At 43.9% G+C, this 17,799-nt stretch overlaps 2 protein-coding genes across 4 annotated transcripts; one reads left to right on the top strand and one right to left on the bottom strand.

Moving 5' to 3' along the window:
* Positions 1 to 78: 78 nt before the first annotated feature.
* On the top strand, positions 79 to 8,608 carry LOC114451922 (ataxin-2-like protein). 3 transcript variants are annotated; one of them, XM_028430915.1, is made up of 24 exons: positions 79 to 159; positions 706 to 815; positions 1,582 to 1,621; positions 1,977 to 2,033; positions 2,267 to 2,338; positions 2,522 to 2,678; positions 2,860 to 2,981; positions 3,103 to 3,194; positions 3,380 to 3,628; positions 3,763 to 4,202; positions 4,285 to 4,371; positions 4,468 to 4,581; positions 4,686 to 4,766; positions 4,860 to 4,921; positions 5,044 to 5,405; positions 5,490 to 5,559; positions 5,678 to 5,812; positions 6,066 to 6,129; positions 6,665 to 6,846; positions 6,926 to 7,067; positions 7,150 to 7,259; positions 7,397 to 7,576; positions 7,688 to 7,856; positions 7,945 to 8,608. In XM_028430915.1, the coding sequence occupies exons 2-24, from the start codon at positions 763 to 765 to the stop codon at positions 7,992 to 7,994; spliced, it is 3,090 nt and encodes a 1,029-aa protein (XP_028286716.1). In that variant the 5' UTR covers positions 79 to 159; positions 706 to 762; the 3' UTR covers positions 7,995 to 8,608. The 3 variants fall into 3 exon arrangements, with proteins under 3 accessions (XP_028286716.1, XP_028286715.1, XP_028286714.1); XM_028430914.1 differs by having other exon boundaries at positions 81 to 303; XM_028430913.1 differs by having other exon boundaries at positions 81 to 815.
* Positions 8,609 to 8,626: 18 nt separating this feature from the next.
* Positions 8,627 to 13,140, bottom strand: adprh (ADP-ribosylarginine hydrolase). Its single transcript, XM_028430916.1, has 8 exons — positions 12,845 to 13,140; positions 12,505 to 12,619; positions 12,144 to 12,252; positions 11,720 to 11,818; positions 11,542 to 11,647; positions 10,303 to 10,569; positions 9,730 to 9,944; positions 8,627 to 9,267 (listed from the first exon to the last, which is right to left on the bottom strand). Exons 1-8 carry the CDS (start codon positions 12,850 to 12,852, stop codon positions 9,119 to 9,121), a joined length of 1,068 nt encoding a protein of 355 aa, XP_028286717.1. The 5' UTR covers positions 12,853 to 13,140; the 3' UTR covers positions 8,627 to 9,118.
* Between the last annotated feature and the right edge of the window lie 4,659 nt (positions 13,141 to 17,799).

The following is a 17,799-nucleotide window of genomic DNA, read 5'->3' as shown; positions in this document are numbered from 1 at the left end:
GATTCGATTCACACATACGCGCGCTCATTAGTAGGTCAAAAACGCACGCGCACGTCAACGCCCCCCTCCCCCTTCAAGCCGGTTTCTAGTCAGCCGCGCGCGGATTGAGTCAAGTGAGCCTACCGAGAGGTGGTGTTGACCGACCGCAGCAGGTTTTCAGTAAGAAACCTGAAAATTTAAACTTCTTAAGGCAACTGACAGTAACGCCAAGTCCTTAATTTTTAACGGGACGGTCAGCGGTGCCGGAGTTAAAGGCGACGCGACAGAGGGAAGAAAGTAAATCCCGGAGGGAAAGCGCCCGATGTGAGCTTAAGGATCAAAGCTAATGCTAATTTAGCCAGGCATTGCTAAACAATTACACGGAAACTGGTGTAATTTAAGAAGTCGCTTGCTTTGACATAGCCGCTGTGGTTGTGGAGTAGATAGTCTAAGACATATTTTAAGTTATACGTTACATTTTAAATTAATTATCGAGTTGTTTTGCCTTTACATTTCAGGCCACAAGCGACTGGTAGTCACTTAGCAAGATTAGCTACATTAGCCGGTCTTACTGAGGTTACACTGGCTCTGCGCTCCTTAGGACAGGTGATATTGCTAAAGATAGTTCGCTTTCAAAGCAACTTCACATCGGCAGGTATCAGTGTTGATAAGTTTTTTACACTTGGTACTGTCTAAGCCTTGTGCTTCGCAATGCTGAAACAACAGCAGCAACCCGGCTCAGGCGGGAGAAAGGCGTCTAACGGAACATCGGGGCCCGCCGGTATGTCTTCGCCAGTCAGCGGCATCAACAGCGTCAACAGGACACCGGCTGGGAGGTAAGGGGTCGGGGTTTTTTGTCAGGACAGTCCGGGGATTGTCCTACGACTCCGAGGCCTACCGGTTAAAGTGCTATATGCCCAGTGGGCGTGATTCGGGAGTAGAGCATACCTCTAGGCCAATGAGATTCGTTTATTTTAGATTGACAGCGTGTGTGGACCAACTAGAATCCTCAATCTGAACCAAATCAGTAAGGTAGTTCCAAGTTGCTGAAAGCATTAAGTAGCAAAGCGCTATAGAGGCGGTGTAAAGTTTATCTGGCCTGTCAGTAGTGTAGAAGAGACAATTATGAGCGAAAAACATTTAAATATGAAACTACTTGCCTTTGTTGATTGCAGAAACTTGTTATTAATGTGATGACTAACAGTGGAGAGATTTTAGGGCCTGTACAAGGTCGACTGTGGTATTCATATGTGAGATGAGTGTATTTACTGAGGTCTTCTAGGCTTCGTCTTTGTTTTGTAACCTTTCTTATGATTTTAAATTAAAATAGAAACTAAAATTGATATCTTAAGACAAGTGTTCAAGCTGCAAGTGGAAGCTGAGAGTTAAAATCACAATATCAAACCTTTGTATGCACTGGAAAGATTTCCAGGGCAGCATGGGAGTTTTATAATATAGGAACTTGTCAAGCAACTTACGTGACTTTGACAACTTCTTAAGAAGATGTTGTGTATGTGGAATGTGACACTGCCTTGGCAGGATTTCAAAACGAAACTAAAGTTACACTTTCTCTAAGCAACCAAACTGTCCCATTTGTTACAGGAATCGGACTTCTGCAAAGCCATCATTCCAGTCAACTCCGGTATGTATCCTTGTTAAAAATCCAAGGTGCAATATATAGGTAGTTGGTAGTTAGTCCCGTTTTTATGATATTTTAAAATAATTGCACTGTGTACATTTGGCAGATAAAGAAGTTACCATTCTTAAAGATATTATAGTTTTATTTATTTCAATTATTACAGCTATTAAAAGTAAAACGCAAGCTGTTTAAATAGCAGAACAATAGTGTGTGCATGTGAATGCAGTCAGTTCAGATGTTTGACAAGTGACAACTAGTAATACATCTGGGTTATGAGATATTTTAGATTCTCTAAAATATAATTTAGGTTACAATTTTGTAAAACTGTGTTCTGATGTTTGTGTTTTCCTGTGTGTAGGTGTTTGAGGGTGTGTACAACAATGCCAGAATGCTTCATTTCCTCACAGCTGTTGTGGTGAGTCATTCGGCTTACTGTCAGTGTCCTTCCTAACTATGATTTATTCTAGAGAAATGACTTTTACTATAGTGTCTAAGAGTAACTATAGCCCAGCAGGTAGCTTGTTTTAGCATCTGACTGCCAAAGATACTCATACTGTAACATTATATACAGAGTATAAAATGTAGTTTCTGTTTTAGATGTGTATTACTTATCTAAATGGCAACTTTTTAATTTTCTTTTTCTGTCAGGGGTCCACATGTGATATTAGAGTGAAGAACGGCAGTGTGTTCGAAGGCATATTCAAGACTCTCAGCTCTCGGGTAAGAAACTGTTGATTGCTCGGTCACACAGTTCCTTCCACATTTGAAGCACTGCCAATAATCCTGCAAGTGTAATAGTAACCTCCTGTCAAAGTAAAACAGGTCCATTCTTTAGTTGTTTAATGCCTGTCATGCAAGTTCACACGGTCCTCATATTTCTCCCCCTCACCCTCTCGTTTTTAGTGTGAGTTGGCTGTGGATGCTGTACACAAACGCACTGAAGAGGGCTCAACATCAGCTCCACCACGGAGGGAGGATATTACGGACACCATGATCTTCAGCCCCTCAGATTTAGTCACAATGACCTGCAGGGATGTCGACCTTAACTATGCCACCAGAGGTACGAATCCATTCATACTTATTGGCAAGAAAGAAACTAACGTGTTGTACAATCCTGCAGTACGCATGTCGTTGAAAGTTGAAAAAGATCGGTGCGTTTTGCATCGAGGCAATCATCATGTTTATGTAAATAAAAAATTGTTTCATCAAACCATGACAGCTTGTTTGTGTTTTGATTACAGACACCTTTACAGACACAGCCATCAGCTCCACCCGTATCAATGGAGAACATAAGGAGAAGGTTTTGCAAAGATGGGAAGGAGGAGACAGCAATGGAGAAAGTTACGATTTGGAAAATGACGCAGTGAGTTGCTTTTTTGCATTGACAAATAAAAAGCATTAAGTAAAAAAAGTATACCGGAATGAACTGAGAACATGCAGCCTGTGCAGTTCACTGTTTTAATAATCTCTGTTTGTTTCCTCAGTCCAATGGTTGGGATGCCAATGAGATGTTTCGTTACAATGAAGTCAAATATGGAATCACATCAACATATGATTCCAGCCTCTCGATGTATACGTAAGTTAATGTATGGATTCATTGTCTGAAGTATAGGGGGAGTTAATTAAAGTGGTTTGGAACCAACTGGAAGCATGGAAACATTGTTTCTGCCTTTTTAAAAATAGATGTTTGAGGTACAAGATTGTTATCTGTTAAATGTTTTTCACGTCATAAATATTTTTTTCTATTATCTCATAATCCAGTGTGCCATTGGAGAGAGGCAACTCTGAGGTCTTCCGTCAGAGGGAGGCACGTGCTGCCCGCCTGGCTAGCGAGATTGAATCGAGTCCTCAGTATCGACATCGCGTCAACTTGGAAAATGACGAAGGGAAAACTGAGGAGGACAAGTACAGTGCTGTACTGCGGGATGGCAATGATCGGGAGAGGGGTCGTGAAAGCCCCCGTGACAGAGAGCGTGAAAGGGGACGAGACAGTCCTGGAGCCAGCAATAGGTAAGGGGGATTTTGTGTTGCTGTAGAGACAAGTTACTTTCTGATCCGTCAGCTATTTTCTTTTCACAGTCTGGGTTTAGTAGTGAAGTATTAGAGCTGCCACATGTGTTTTATGTATTATCTTTTTCTGTCAGGGAGGGCAAGTACATTCCATTACCTCAGCGCCAGAGAGAGATGAACCGGGAGCGAGCTGAGAGAGGTTCGGGTGGGCCTCCACCTCACAATCGTTACCGCTCGACTCCTCCTTCTTCTTCATCCTCATCTCCCCGACCTCCTCTGCCCTCCGCTGCTGGACCCCAGCCTGGTGTCTCACCCTCAGAGAGAAGCAGCCCACTCTCAGGACGAGGTGGAGCTTATGCTCCGCACCATCCACAGGGAAGCCCCAGTCCAGGTCCAGGATCCGGCCCTGCAAGCCCATACACACCCACCTCTTCTGCTGGACCAGTACCCACCCCAACTCCTGCTGCAGCTGCCCCATCCTCAGCCAGCCCCCCTGCCCCACATGGACACACAGTTCCACATTCCCATTCACTTCCACACTCACTATCTGATGCTGGCAGGCCTGTTAATGGAGGTAAGTGTTTTGTACAAAACTATTTTACCCTATGTGTCATCTGTAGATGTTACTTAGGAACATTTTTTTCTGTGTCGTTCAGTTGCTGCCAGAACTTCTCCCAAAGCCCAAAGACCTCCTCAGTCAAGCAGGACAGGTCGCACTTCAAACTCACATTCTCAGTCCACAGGTACAGCCAGCAGTCAACAATACAGTCTTTCCAATATTACTGATTGATTTATTTCACCAAAAAGACCTCAGTATCATTTTACTTGTGTCTGTGCAGCCACCCGTTCCCCTAAGTCAGGTTCTTCCCAGGACACGCCTTATTTGGACACATCGTCTGTCTCCCTGCCTGCTCAGAAGACATCTGGCCCAGCCCCTCTTTTCCCTGTAGATGGTACTGTCTCACCTTTTACCCCCTGTTTTTATTGACACTAAGTTATTTTTTTAGGGGGGTTAGGGTTAGATAATGATATTATTTTTCTATTGTTGCCTTTACAGTGAATGAGATCCTTGGTGCAGCTGCTAAAGAACGCTCTGCAGAGAGCCCAGGTGGCACAGAGGAAAGCAAGAACAGTAAAGGTTTAATACTAAAAGACTTAATACTAATTGGAATTGATTTCAGTTTAAAGTTTTCAGATTTTTTTGACCATTGTCTTTTCCCATCCCCTCTAGCTCCTTCGGTTCAGCAGAGGTCACAGATTGAGGAATTGCGGAAATTTGGCAAAGAATTTAGAGTAAGTTGGTCTCTTTTTAACAGAAAATGAATTGATAAGAAGTGGTGGCCACTCAAAAGCCTTAAGAGACATAAGTACAGTAATTTCTCTGACTTTGACATCTGCATCTCTTTGCCTTCTAGCTCCAGCCGAGTGGTGGCAACTCAAGCTCTCCCAGTTCTCCTGCAGCAGCCACCCCTCCTGCTGTCGGTGAGATTACCCAGGCTAGTGCAGCCAAGCCCCTGCCATCAGAAGCTCACTCCGCTTCAGAGTCCAAACCCCAGCCTTCAGCCCCCAGTCCTTCCCAATCCCAGCCCCAACCTCAGCCATCACCAGCTCTCACAGAGGACCTCAAGGACACCACATCTACCCCTGCTACCACAACACAGGCTGCCACAGCACCCCATTCAGAGCGGCAGTCACCTGCTGCCCCTCAGCCTTCCCGGACCCCAGGAAGTGAGGAGAGCAGGTCTGAGACGACAGAGCGGGCAGAGGGAGTGACAGAGTGAGTTTCATAAAGGATTTGTCATTGTGAATTATTTGGTTATGTTATCATTATTTTCTGTAACAATACTTTAATATCTTCTAGCCAAGTGAAGAAATCAACCTTAAACCCGAATGCTAAAGAATTCAACCCTATTAAACCTCAAATGCCTATGGTAAGCTGGTTTATTCACATTGCTACTCTCTATAGACTAGATATATCTCTAGTATGTATTGGGGGTTGTGTAACTGATGTGCACATATTCATGTACATTTGGTTTTGTTATTGTACAGACAAAGCCTAACACTGCACCCACCCCGCCTCGGCCAACTCCTCCAAGTCCAGTGGTCCTGCAGCACCCAGGCGGACAGGGCCCGCTCTACAACGCTCCCTACCTCTCCTACGTCTCACAGATACATTCTGTGCAGGTACATGAACCTAAACCCTTCCCTTCTGTAAAGTGATATCTTCCAAACCCAAAGGTCCTATTGCTTTTATTGAATACGAAAAACATGATTAAATATTAATATTTGCCAGGGGGAATCAGATCAAAGGAATAAACAATTAATTGCATATCAAACATTCTGCCAATTAAACTTCTTTTAATCTTTACTTTATTATAAATTCTATTATAAGTTCTTCTTGGCCTTGACTTCTTGATCATTTCTGTTTTGTTTTCAGCCTCCACCAATGTACCAGTACACCATGTCTACAGTAAACCAGGGAAAATACCCCAGGACCAAAGGTAATGCATTTTTTTTAAACCATTAAAAATTACTTTAGGTACTGAAACTAAAGCCTTTCAGTTAAACTTCAATCATGACATATCTTCTACTAAGAAGCATGACAAAGGTGGCAGATTGCTGAAACTTTCAACAGTTGTTTTATTTAGAGAATAAACTGGTACACTTGCATGTGATTTATAAAGGCAAACACCATGCAGCAATAAATGTCCTTTTTGTGAAAAGATAACTTGTAGTGTGTTGAAGTAATGTTTTGACACAAAATCAAGCAGTAGTCAATAATGGATGCTACAAGTCTGCTGCTGTTGACTTCTGGCTGTAGATTGACAGTATCGTACGAGACATGAGATGTTTGTTATGCAGAAACACTAATACCACACTTCCACTAATACACATGCAGCTCACAATGTGCTGCCTCACATGAATGAACTTACCAGTGTTTCTTCATCCCTGTGCATTGAGCTCTCTGTGCATGGTACCAAATATGCAAAGCAATTTTGAAGGTCAGGAAATAAGATAATGCATTACTTTCACCAGGCTCAGTTGTGGCTCCACGGTCTGACCATGGTGCTTCAGGACCACCCATGCTGCAAGCTGCAGCATCAGCAGCTGGAGCTCCACTGGTGGCATCACCTTACCCACAGTCCTACCTTCAGTACAACCCACAGCAGTACAGCCAGCAGCAGGTCATTCAGGCCATGACACCGTACCCTGGACAGGTGAAAGATCAAATCTTTTTTTTTTTAATTAAAAAAATTAAACAGAAGTTTAATGCAAATAATGTTCTGTCCTCGACAGCCAATGTACTCCATGCTGCAGGGTGGAGCTAGGATGATAGGTCAAGGTGGGGGTCCTCACCCACAAGCCCTTGGACCACCAGGAGGTCCCCAGTTCCCTACACAGGGAGAAGGACCTCAAGGGCCACAGCAGGGCATCTATGGTAAGTGTTTATGGATGTGAAAGACGGAATTGTCTAAAAGCAAGATAAGGACCATCCACTGACATGTTGCTTTTCTGTGTAGCTCCACAGTCGTTCTCTCATCACTCAGGTGCAGTTCATCAGCCTCAACCCTCCAGTACCCCAACAGGAAACCAGCCCCCACCCCAGCATGCAGCACCTAGCCCTGGACAGGTAAGATAGGACCTACAGTAGGCCTGCCAGGAAGAATTTCTACATTGTTCTGCTTACCCTCAGAGTTCTAGGGCACGGCTATTGTGACTTACTTATGATGTACCACAATGTTGTAACAGTCCCATGTCTCTTTTCAGAATGCCCAGTCAGGCCCACAGCCACAGTCCTTATACCACTCAGGTCCCTTGTCGGCACCCACCCCACCCAACATGCCACCAGGCCACACTTCTCCACAGGGTTCTTACCCCCTTCAGGGCTACAGCATCCACAGCCACCAGGGCATCCCACCCACTTACCCCCTGGGACAGATAGCACAGGTATGGATTCATATTACCACCTGTGACTGCTTGCACTATTTTTGTTGTCCTCTTGTTAATCTCTTCTAAATTTTGTCTTTTTATTTGTCATTAATCTTCTCTCCCTCACAGGCTCACGTACAAGGACCCATGTCAGGCCCCCACCACTCGGGGAGCCATGGTCAGCCTCAGTTAGTGATGTTGCAGCCTCCTCAGCAGGGCCCCGGCGCAGTACCCCAGCATCCTCAGCACGGACCTCAACAAGGAACACACCAACACTTCTACATAGGTCACCCACAGCGTAAGAGACACCCCTTCTCTCTCTCCTTGACTACTCGGATAAATGTGAATCTGTTATTACAGTTTTGTGTTTTGTTTACCTCCCACAGCGATGCAGGTACAGACACACCCTGCTTCCTTCCATCCACCTGGAAACTGAAACCCTCCTACAACCTCCAAAACTGTCCCCCCCTCCCCCGTCTGCTGGATGAGAGGCCCAGAATGAACACAACTCCTAAAAACTGATGAAGACAAAAAGTCTTAGAGCACCTTATTCTTCTGCTGTGATGTTCTTCATCAGTGCAACCTCAGTGTTGGCCCCAGACAAGAAGGACCTTTTTAATTCTAATTTTGAAGGTGACAGAAGAAGGCAGCAGCATCCATCCCCTGCTGCTCTCCAGCTCTTCTCTCCTACTTCCTTTTCAAAAACACAAGGCACCTTGCTGGGCAGACCATCAGAGGGGGAAAAACAGATGGAAAAACAGCAGCAGACTCTTTATCTTCCAATAATGTGTTTTTAGCCTTGAGGGGTTTTGTAAGTACCATGACACAAACGGAAAACACAGACTGTTGGATCCTAGTGAATACAGAATGAAAGAGTGATTAAAGACAAGAGGATTTTTAGCAAACATTAAAAAACCTCAATCCAGTAGTAAAAACCACTCCTTTGCCCTTCTTCTCCTGTAGGAAAATATAATTAATAAAAAATGGACAAGACAAAAAAAATAAAAAAAAACAATGACCAAAAAATAAAGTTTTCAACTCAACTACAAAGCTTCTGTTTATTTAATTTATTGTACCATTAATTGCACTTGTTTGGAGCATGGCAGTTACAATTATAATAAGACAGAATTTATTTCTCATTAGAGCTGGGCATTTGAGATTATGTCAGGCTGACAAAACGAAGTAATTACTTCCTAAGGGAATTTTGGTATTTGCTTCACATTCTCATTAGCTTGAATTCGTTCTGATTAGTGAAGCAACTCTGCATGCTAAAATGGTCACTAGGGGGACCCCTCTATACACCAGCAGCCTTTCTGACTTCATAACACACTGTCCTTGTGGCAGAGATGACTCTTTGGGTTAGTGGGACGCTATGCTTCCCCTTCAGGCAGCTATGACACCACTCTTTGTGGCTCAGTGACAGCGCTCTAGATCAATGTGCTACTAAGCACACCACCTAGTTCTACATCAATGTGTCAGAGTGCATGGCCTAGTTCTTCCTCCCTACGCTGCAACATATTTGGATACACTTGGTTTGCAGAGTGCAGTGTGTCAGCCATCTCAGTGTGACAAGGCATAGAGCTGCTCGGCACTGCGCTCCAAACGCTCACGGTACTCCAGGTTGGAGTAGTTGCCTTCAGGAACCCCTTGGGTGCCATGGAGGAGACCCCAACAGCAGCATGCAATCACTGCAGTGCTGTCACTATCACCTGGATGGGATTGAAAAGAAACAGATTTAAATTTCTGGCATTTAATGATACAAACTTAAGGTGTGGCACAATTGAGACAGGATCTCACCATTGTACAATTCTTTTAAAAGTTCCCATTTGCACCAAAGGATTATGGGATTTTGCCTCCAGGAGGACAATGTACTGACACAAGGCTGTCAAAAATGCTAATATTGATGCCAATACAGAGGTCATATTAATGTCCTTTATGTCTCATGCATGTCTGCTATACAGAGCAGCAGCTGTCTAGTTAATGCAAGCCAAGTTTGAGATTGTGTGTGCTTTTACGGCACATGACAAGCACAAAGCACCCTTAAACATATCTAAAGAAAGAACATAGACAGTTACATTCATAAGCCAGTAACATGCTCAGGAGGCTGCCATAATGGTAAAAGATGTCACTACACACATTTCCAGGGACATATTTATGCTTGGACCTCTGACCTCCATGGAAGCCAGCTCTGTTCATCAGCTCCTCCCAGTTTGAACCGGCCCCCAGCAAGGCATCCAAGGCTATCATTGGAGCATCATGGCCGCTGCGTCCTGCCCATCCTGACAGACTGAAGCTTTTATAGGCCTGGTCCCGCTCAGCTGGATCATAAGAAGAGGGCCAGAACACGGGGCCCACACCGTGAGAGATGCCCCTCAGATCCAGGTACCTGTTGGGGTAAGAGAGACAGCTTGACATCATGTCGATTGTGTCGAGTGTGTGTGACAAGAAAGCCAATTTTCTCCGAAATGTCAAACTGTGCCTGTGTTTTTTAGCAGAAATGCCCAAAGCATTATCTAATCCTACATTATTCTAAGTAATCAATTAGTCTGTCCATTTGTCCTTTGTCTGTCAAAAGCAGTAGTTCAGAATAGAAATGAGGTCCGTGTAGCCGTACTGAACCTGAGCTGTGACATTTGAGTACAATGTCATGTCATTGTGCATTAACCTTGAGACTGAAATAGGTTAATAGAAGCTGCTGATGTCGCAAAGCTGAATCTGAATGCAACATGACAGCGTGCTCTTACCACTGCCACTTGTCACAGAAGTAGCCCCAGTCTCTTTCTGTCTCCTCCACGGCGAAGCCTCTGCCCTCAACAAAGTTCTTCGCTATTGGACAGGCCTCGTTGATCAAGCCCAGACCCCATGTTGTGATTGGTCTGCGCTGGACGGCATACGAGGTGAAAAGGGCTGACGCTACAGCTCCCAGGAAACCAGTGGGGTGAGGGTGGGTCATCCTGCCTGTCTCCACAGCAACCGCAACCAATGACAACAGCTGGTCAGGCTTTGGATACCTGGTGTGCACAAAGTTCTGATCAGCATTTATTATGGAGGACACTGACATCATTTCCATAATGAGGTCTATCACACTAAGATATGTGTTGAGTGAGATGTTTGGGTACTAATTCTTTTCACAATAATTACGTCTTTTTACGTTTTAATTGAGTCCACAAAATGTTCTGGCTGGCTAATGCTTTCACCCCGAAATATTTGTGTTTTCTGCTCAATGGTCAAAGAATTTCAGTGGTTTGTGTCTTGTTGTGTCATGTAAATTTAAATACTAATCATAACACACAAGTAGTAACATAACTAGGTTTTATGTGTGTAAATCAGAAACAGGTGGAGGATTAAGTGAAAAATATCAATGAGAGTTGAGACTTGGTTAAGTATTGGCTGCTGGAACACTACGGCCACCTGTGGAGCCATGAAACACTGTGGCATTGCTTATGTGACCTCTTGTTTGTGGATGAGATAAACAAAACAGGGAGGAGGCTGCAAGTGGATGAAAACTCCACAGGGAATCTTTAACCTTGAAAGTCAGGATGGTGAAATATAAGAAGGGCACCTCTTCTTTGCCTAAAACCCATTGAACCCCATTAGGTTTATTTAGACTATTAATCTTTGTCAGTGCGGACTACTATAATTATCTCTGCTGCTGCATGTTTGTGTTCTTTTTGTCTTTGCTTGGGCAAAGGCCTAGTTTACATCTAATGAAATGTGCAACCTAGATACTATACTATATACTATATGCTCAGAATTTGTCTATCCACAACAAACTGAACTGACCAAGAACTCCAAGAAAAGCCTGGACAACAATCTGCTGCCATGATTTTGTAACCAAGGAGGAAACTTGGGTCAACCAAGAGTTGCCAAATCAGCCTCCAATATTCTGGGTTGCAAAGAAAGTACTGATGGTGAGTAACCTGGAAAAAAGAGCCAATCCATCCATACTAAGGCAAAAGAAACATTGAAATACACAGGTTTACCTCAGGCCAATGCACATAGACCTCATGGCGGCTCCACACCCTGTTCCCTCTGGGTTATAGGGCACTCTGAAACCTCCTTCCTCTCCAGGCCTCAATTGGGAAACCCCTATGGGAGTAAATAAGAGTTACATATCTGCCATATCTATAGCAAGACATGTCTTACTGGTTTATAATTCACCTAAAATGCTTGAAGGCCCAGGTTTCCTTCCGTCCATGTCTTTCATAGCCTCCACGTATCGAGCAGCCACCTCATGCAGGAGGTCCTCCCCTGTCTTCCCTGCAAAGGAGAAAGACACCTTGTTCAAACTGCAGATCCATAAAGATGTAATTGATCTGCTAACAAGGCCAGTTGTTTGCCTCATCACAGCAAAGGTCAAGTAGAATTTCTGCTCTTTTCCTGAGCTTTAATAGAGCAGCAAATCAAGGCAAGGCTAGAAATTAGATTTAACCTTTTAGCTAGGGGCTCTTGAAGAGAAGTGTGTGATGTGTGTCCTGATGAGGCATCATCAGAACAACATTGACTATCAGATCAATCCAATCAACACCTTGTTTGAAAGAGGAGAGACACAAATCTGACAACTTGAGGGAGTTTTGGGCCTCACCAGTAGCCAGTCCTTCAGCTGTTGCCAAATGCAAAACGGTATCGTCGCTCACCGGCCAATCGGGCAGCTCGACTTTGATGTTCTTCAGACCACCGAGCTCCTGCAGCTCCTGCAAAGAGACACATTTGACAGCTTTAGGAGTCGTCTGTGTAGATCTGCTCTAGATATAGAGTTGGAGTTTAACATGGAGGTCTCTGGAGATTCATTCAGCAGGATCAAGTAGGGTAGGTTTTAGCAGGAAAACAAATATGTCAATATAATGGGAGCATCAAAGTATAGGCAGATTGGATGGCAAAACAATAATAATGATGAATTGGTTGTTTCATATTTTAATAACCAAACTGGTGGAGACGTCACTGACTTGGTGAATGGCTGGTCCTGATTCATTGTACTCCCACAGCTGGTTCCTGTAGCCCAGAGCATCACCAACACCACTGAGCAACATGGCTGCTCTGTAGTGCTCCAGAGTGGCACATCTGCAGGGACACATTTTACACTTGAACACCAGATGGCGCCAAAGAGATCATAAAAGCGACTTCATCCCCTCTAAGTGACTGCACTCATGATTTTAACCTAATTTCTAAAATCCATATTTCGAACAGCTAAACCCAGTTCCATTCTATGAATCTAACAGTGTAATTGATCTTAAGTCGATCAAGCACAGTAGTAAGTAAGTGTAAAGTGGACGGATGCAGCCTCACCGGTTCATCGTGGCACGTCGCTCCCAGAGATCAGGCTTCAGAATGCGGCCGCACTCGTTAGTCGACACCGCGGCGGTAAACTTTAAGGCTGCCCCCAGACGCGGCTCAGTCCCTGCGTACAAACAAAACTGCAAACACAAGCGTCCACTCAGTAACGTTAATGCACGCCACCTTCCACACAAACAGCGTGGACTGTCTTAAAACTGTCCTGCGGGCTAAAAAAAGACGCAGCGTCAAACCAAGTTTAGAGCCTGTTCTCCAAAAGGAACAGTGAGGACACAACCAGGCAGGGGGATAATCATTGACGGAGTATACTGACCACCTGCTACAAACCTACAAACCACCTACAAAAAATAAATTAGAATTATTATATTGTATATAATTTTTTTAATCTTTTTTTATTCCTATTTATATGTGTCTGTAAATAAATGTTGTCTGAGGACAATAATCAACTACAGTTCTATAACAAACAGTTGAGGTTGACCTGCACATCTCCACTGTCATGTAATGATTGATCCATCTGCCTGTCACTGACGAGGTTATTAATTACTGTGCAAACCAGAGACCAATAGGTCTCATTCTTGTGCCAACCACCACAAAGACTAGGTCAGGGGAACAAGTATAGAGGGTGGTGTGTTATGTGTTAGTGTACAATAGAAATGCAAATAGCAACAATATAAAAAAATAGATAAATATGAAATTAAAATTACAAATTGAATGAGAAAATGTAGAAGTATACACATTTTATATTAGAACACATAGTACAGGAATGCAGGTGATCACTTTATTTCCCCTTGGGTTTCAGTTGTGATCATCTGTGACACACAAACACACATTATCACATCAGGATTGCAGTTTCTACAGCACCCTGCTGTGACTGGCGATGTCACTGTGCAGACCATTGTTCCACCAGAGGGTTCAGCTCCAAGCTGCAGTGTCAGCAAGCATCCTGCATCCTGCTAACATGTCCAAGAGCTGTTTTGTATTTGACCCAGTGCTCTGACCTTAAGGTGCAGGGAGAATAGTGAAAAAAGAAATCTCCTGCAGGGATCAATAAGACATTACATCACATTAAAATCAAGGCTCTGTGTCTTTAAATCCAGCTTAATGTATAGAATATGCCTGCAATGCTTTCTGATCTGATCAGACTGATGTGCTCTGATGCTCGTTGTGCCACAGGATGGGGCAGTTTCACTACAACAATCAGCTGTGGCGTGGAAACAGACAGGATGATTGACGCTGGCAGCTGGAGGGTCCTGATGCCAGACAGTGATTTCCCAAGGCTGATGCACATGGTCAGACTTTTACTAGCAGACGATTATCATCAAAGGGGAAGTGCAGATTGAGGAGCTAAGGTATAAAGAAAGAGGGTGCCTAGAGGTTACTTAACCCTAACACTAACCATAATTTTAACCCAAGTTTTGACCCTTTTGCATCTCAGCCATCGTGAGGCGTAGAGCCTCAAATGAGTACAAAGTTTTGAATGTGCATTGGCATCCTAGACCCCGTCGTGAAGACCACATCTGAAAAGAGGGGAAAATGCAAGAGAAGAAGCCGCTGGATTAGAAGACCCCCCCCCCCCCCGGGTCTAGACCTGGTGGTGGTGGAGAGCTAGAGGGCAGAAGATAGGAGGCCTGAACTGGCGTGGATCTGGTGGTGCTTGGTGGAGGAGGGTTGTTCAATTAGAAGAAAGCTGGAGAGGAGATGGAGACTTTTAAATTTCATGCTACGCTGTGATTGGTCAGGAGAGGGACGGAAAGCGCCAGCTGATTGGTGAGGGAGGTTTCTATTAAGTGTCTGACTAAGTGAGTGGAAGAGAGGGGGAGCAGTGGAGTGATGGATAGAAGGAGAGAGATTAGGAGCATATCGGGATAAATGGTGAATGATGGGAACTCTGCAACCTTCCTAGCTCTAAACCTAACCCTAGTTTTGACCCTAACCCTAGCTGTAACCCTAACAATAGTTCAATCATGAGAGACTCAGCGAACTGAATGAGAAAGATTTATTTTGTATAAATTTATAAATGTGCGTTGGCGTCCTAGACCCCGATGTGAAGACCACGTCCGAAAGGAGGGAGAAACCGCAGGAGGGGAGACCGCTGAACAGGAAAAAGCCCCCTGGGGTCTAGACCTGTTGGTAGTGGAGCTGGAGGGCAGGAGATAGGAGGTCGGAGCTGGCGTGGGCCTGGTGGTGCACGGGGAGGAGGAGGGTTGCCAGGTTTGATCAGAAGGCAGCTGGAGAGGAGATGGAGACATTTAAATTCTGTGCTAGGCTGTGATTGGTCGGGAGAGGGACAGAAGGTGACGGCTGATTGGAGAGGGAGGTGCTATCTTGTTAAGCACCTGACTAAGAAAGCGGAAGAGAGGGGAGCAGAGGAGTGGGAAGGAGAAGAGATTGGGAAGCGAATGAGGATGAAGAGAATGATGGGAAACAGAGTCTTCCTGATTGAACTTACGCTGAGAGCTACATTTTTGACCTTAACCCTACAATAAACACAACACCACAACAGCAAGCCTCCTTTCTAAAACTAATTTTAACCTTATCCATAACCCATTATAAAAAAGGAGCATGGCACATACACAGTGGTGAAATAGGAAGAAATGGTTTGTGTCCAGATATGTCCTGTTTTCTGGCTGCACACAGTTTTAGACGTTGTTAACTCACTGGTTTGTGCGGAAGGGGGTAGTGCCATCTTAGAGTGTGTTTGAGGCCTCCAGAAAATATAGGGTATTGAAAAGGCTACAGACTCTCAGAGTCAGTCAGAAGGCCATTTATTTGCAGGGTTATCTGTTATTACCAATAAACACACAACACATTTTGAAGTCCAATGTGAAACATTATGTTCTCTCTGCTCTGGTTTGTTTTGGTTGCTGTGTTTACACTGACCACAAATACTAGATTTAGTTTAGAAATGTATAGAAACAACAACATTTAGGGCTACACTTCGACAGTAAAACCATTATCCTAAAACCTGCATGAATTATGAATGTATGCACTTTCCTTCTTGCCTCACAGAAAGCTGGGGATAATGAAGAAGCACATGATGTTGTTGCACTATGGCCAAAGCAAATAGCATCAAAGATCCCCCCACATTCCCCTGCTAATTATCAAGCCAGACACATTTCTCCTCATGTGATTATAATGTTTTTTAAATTGCCCCCTTTGGCACAGTTGAGCTCCACTAAGCAGCGCTGCTTCTCCGCTGGGGTGGTCGGTTTAGTTCTGCTTGGCGACAGGCTGAAGGTACAACCAGCTTGACTAAGCCTGACAAACTGGCTCCCAGGTTGCCTCTTAGGGATGAGGGGATGGTATGGAGGGATATCACATGGGTGCGATGAAGTGTTGGCAGCATCGGCTGTGTGAAAACAGGATGGGAGATGCAGCTTTGTAAGCACAGATCAGTGCATCAACAAAAACATACTCAAATTATCAATATCATTTTCACCCACACATAAAATAGACTTAAAATTTAGAACCCAAAGTATTTTAACTATAATTTAAGCAGCTGCACTTTTAAAACCAATTGATTACATAAATGGATTACTGTGGCCTTATCACTGACTTATACTGCTGTAAATAAAAACAAATAGGCTAAAGTTCTTAATTATCACTACTACCCATGTCTCCCACCTTTACTGTTATTAGAACATTCTGCAAAATGAAGGCAAAGAGGAGCTATCTCATCATCTCTCCCTGCAGTTCTGCCCTTCATCTAACATTATAACCCCTCTTGTCGACCGGCTCCTGTCAGAAATTGCATTAATGCTTGCCCCTGTGGTCCCATGACAGTCAGAGAGATGGTTGAGTTGGAACAGGTGGAGCATCAGTTTGAATGACCGTCGTCATGCTCTCCCTTTGAGGCTCCTTCTCAAAAAAAAACCCTCTCAACATCCTCACCCGACACCCTCATCCACACCCTGATACCCGAGTGCTATTACAGGTTCCAGTGTTGCCTAGCAACTGGTTGGCGGATTACAATTGGGGCTGTACATAGTGGAGATTTTACACTGTTATAGCGTAACAGTGGTGCCAGTGTGTTCATGCATGCATGTGTGTGTGTGTGTGGATTCATCATTTCATAATGTCGTCATTATGTGTGGATGTGTCACAGTTGCCTTGTTTGCCCCTCAGCTTTCAGGCAATAACCGGCACCTAAACATCGACATACATCATGTGGTATCTCCTGTCATCTGTCTGGTTAATCTTTTGATTTATTTGCCTTTTTCTGCACAGAGAATTGTAGCTTAATATGATGATCGCTGAGTTTTGTTTAGAGGAAGAGACTTTCTGTAGTTCTCCAGCAGGGATTCCTTTGCATCCCAGAAAACAGAGGCCATTCATTACAGCCAGAGACTCCGTGTGAATCGAATGAAATCGCACACATAGGTGAAGAAATGACTCAGAATTGGCCTTCAAAATGACAAATAGTCACATGTTTCCAGCACTCACTTAGGTCATTTATTTATTGCATACCTCATACCTCAATCATATAATAAGAATTAAAACAAGTCTGCGCTGTTTTTCTATAAGAGATTAAAGAAAATGTTAATTTGTTGGCGAGCGGTCCTTTGTATGACTCACACTGTTGTCCCGTGAGCTTATAAAAGCTTAAGAGCACTGCTGAATAAAAAAAAAGCTACTCTTAAAGTTAATGTTCTAGGCATCAGTGAATGTTGTCAACTGACTGCAGTACTTCTTCTGGAATGCCCCCCCCCCCCCCCCCCCCCCCTGGAAATGGTTGTTTTGAATAGATAATGTTCATTCTCTCTATTTTTCTTGTTTGACATTTAAAACATTTTTAAGTCACGGCTGAGTAATTGATAAAGAGGAGGAAAAGGTATGTTGTTTGCTGAGGAATTCACGTGTTATTCTTTGGGATGTAAGAGTGTGTTTGTATAACTCTGGTCTTTCCTCTGCAAAGGCACAGCACTCTTTTTTTTCAATAATCCCTGAGG

This window comes from Parambassis ranga, chromosome 19 (genome assembly GCF_900634625.1).
Source record: "Parambassis ranga chromosome 19, fParRan2.1, whole genome shotgun sequence".
In the NCBI taxonomy this organism is placed as follows: Eukaryota; Metazoa; Chordata; class Actinopteri; family Ambassidae; genus Parambassis; species Parambassis ranga.
This window is presented reverse-complemented; position numbering and strand designations above follow the sequence as displayed.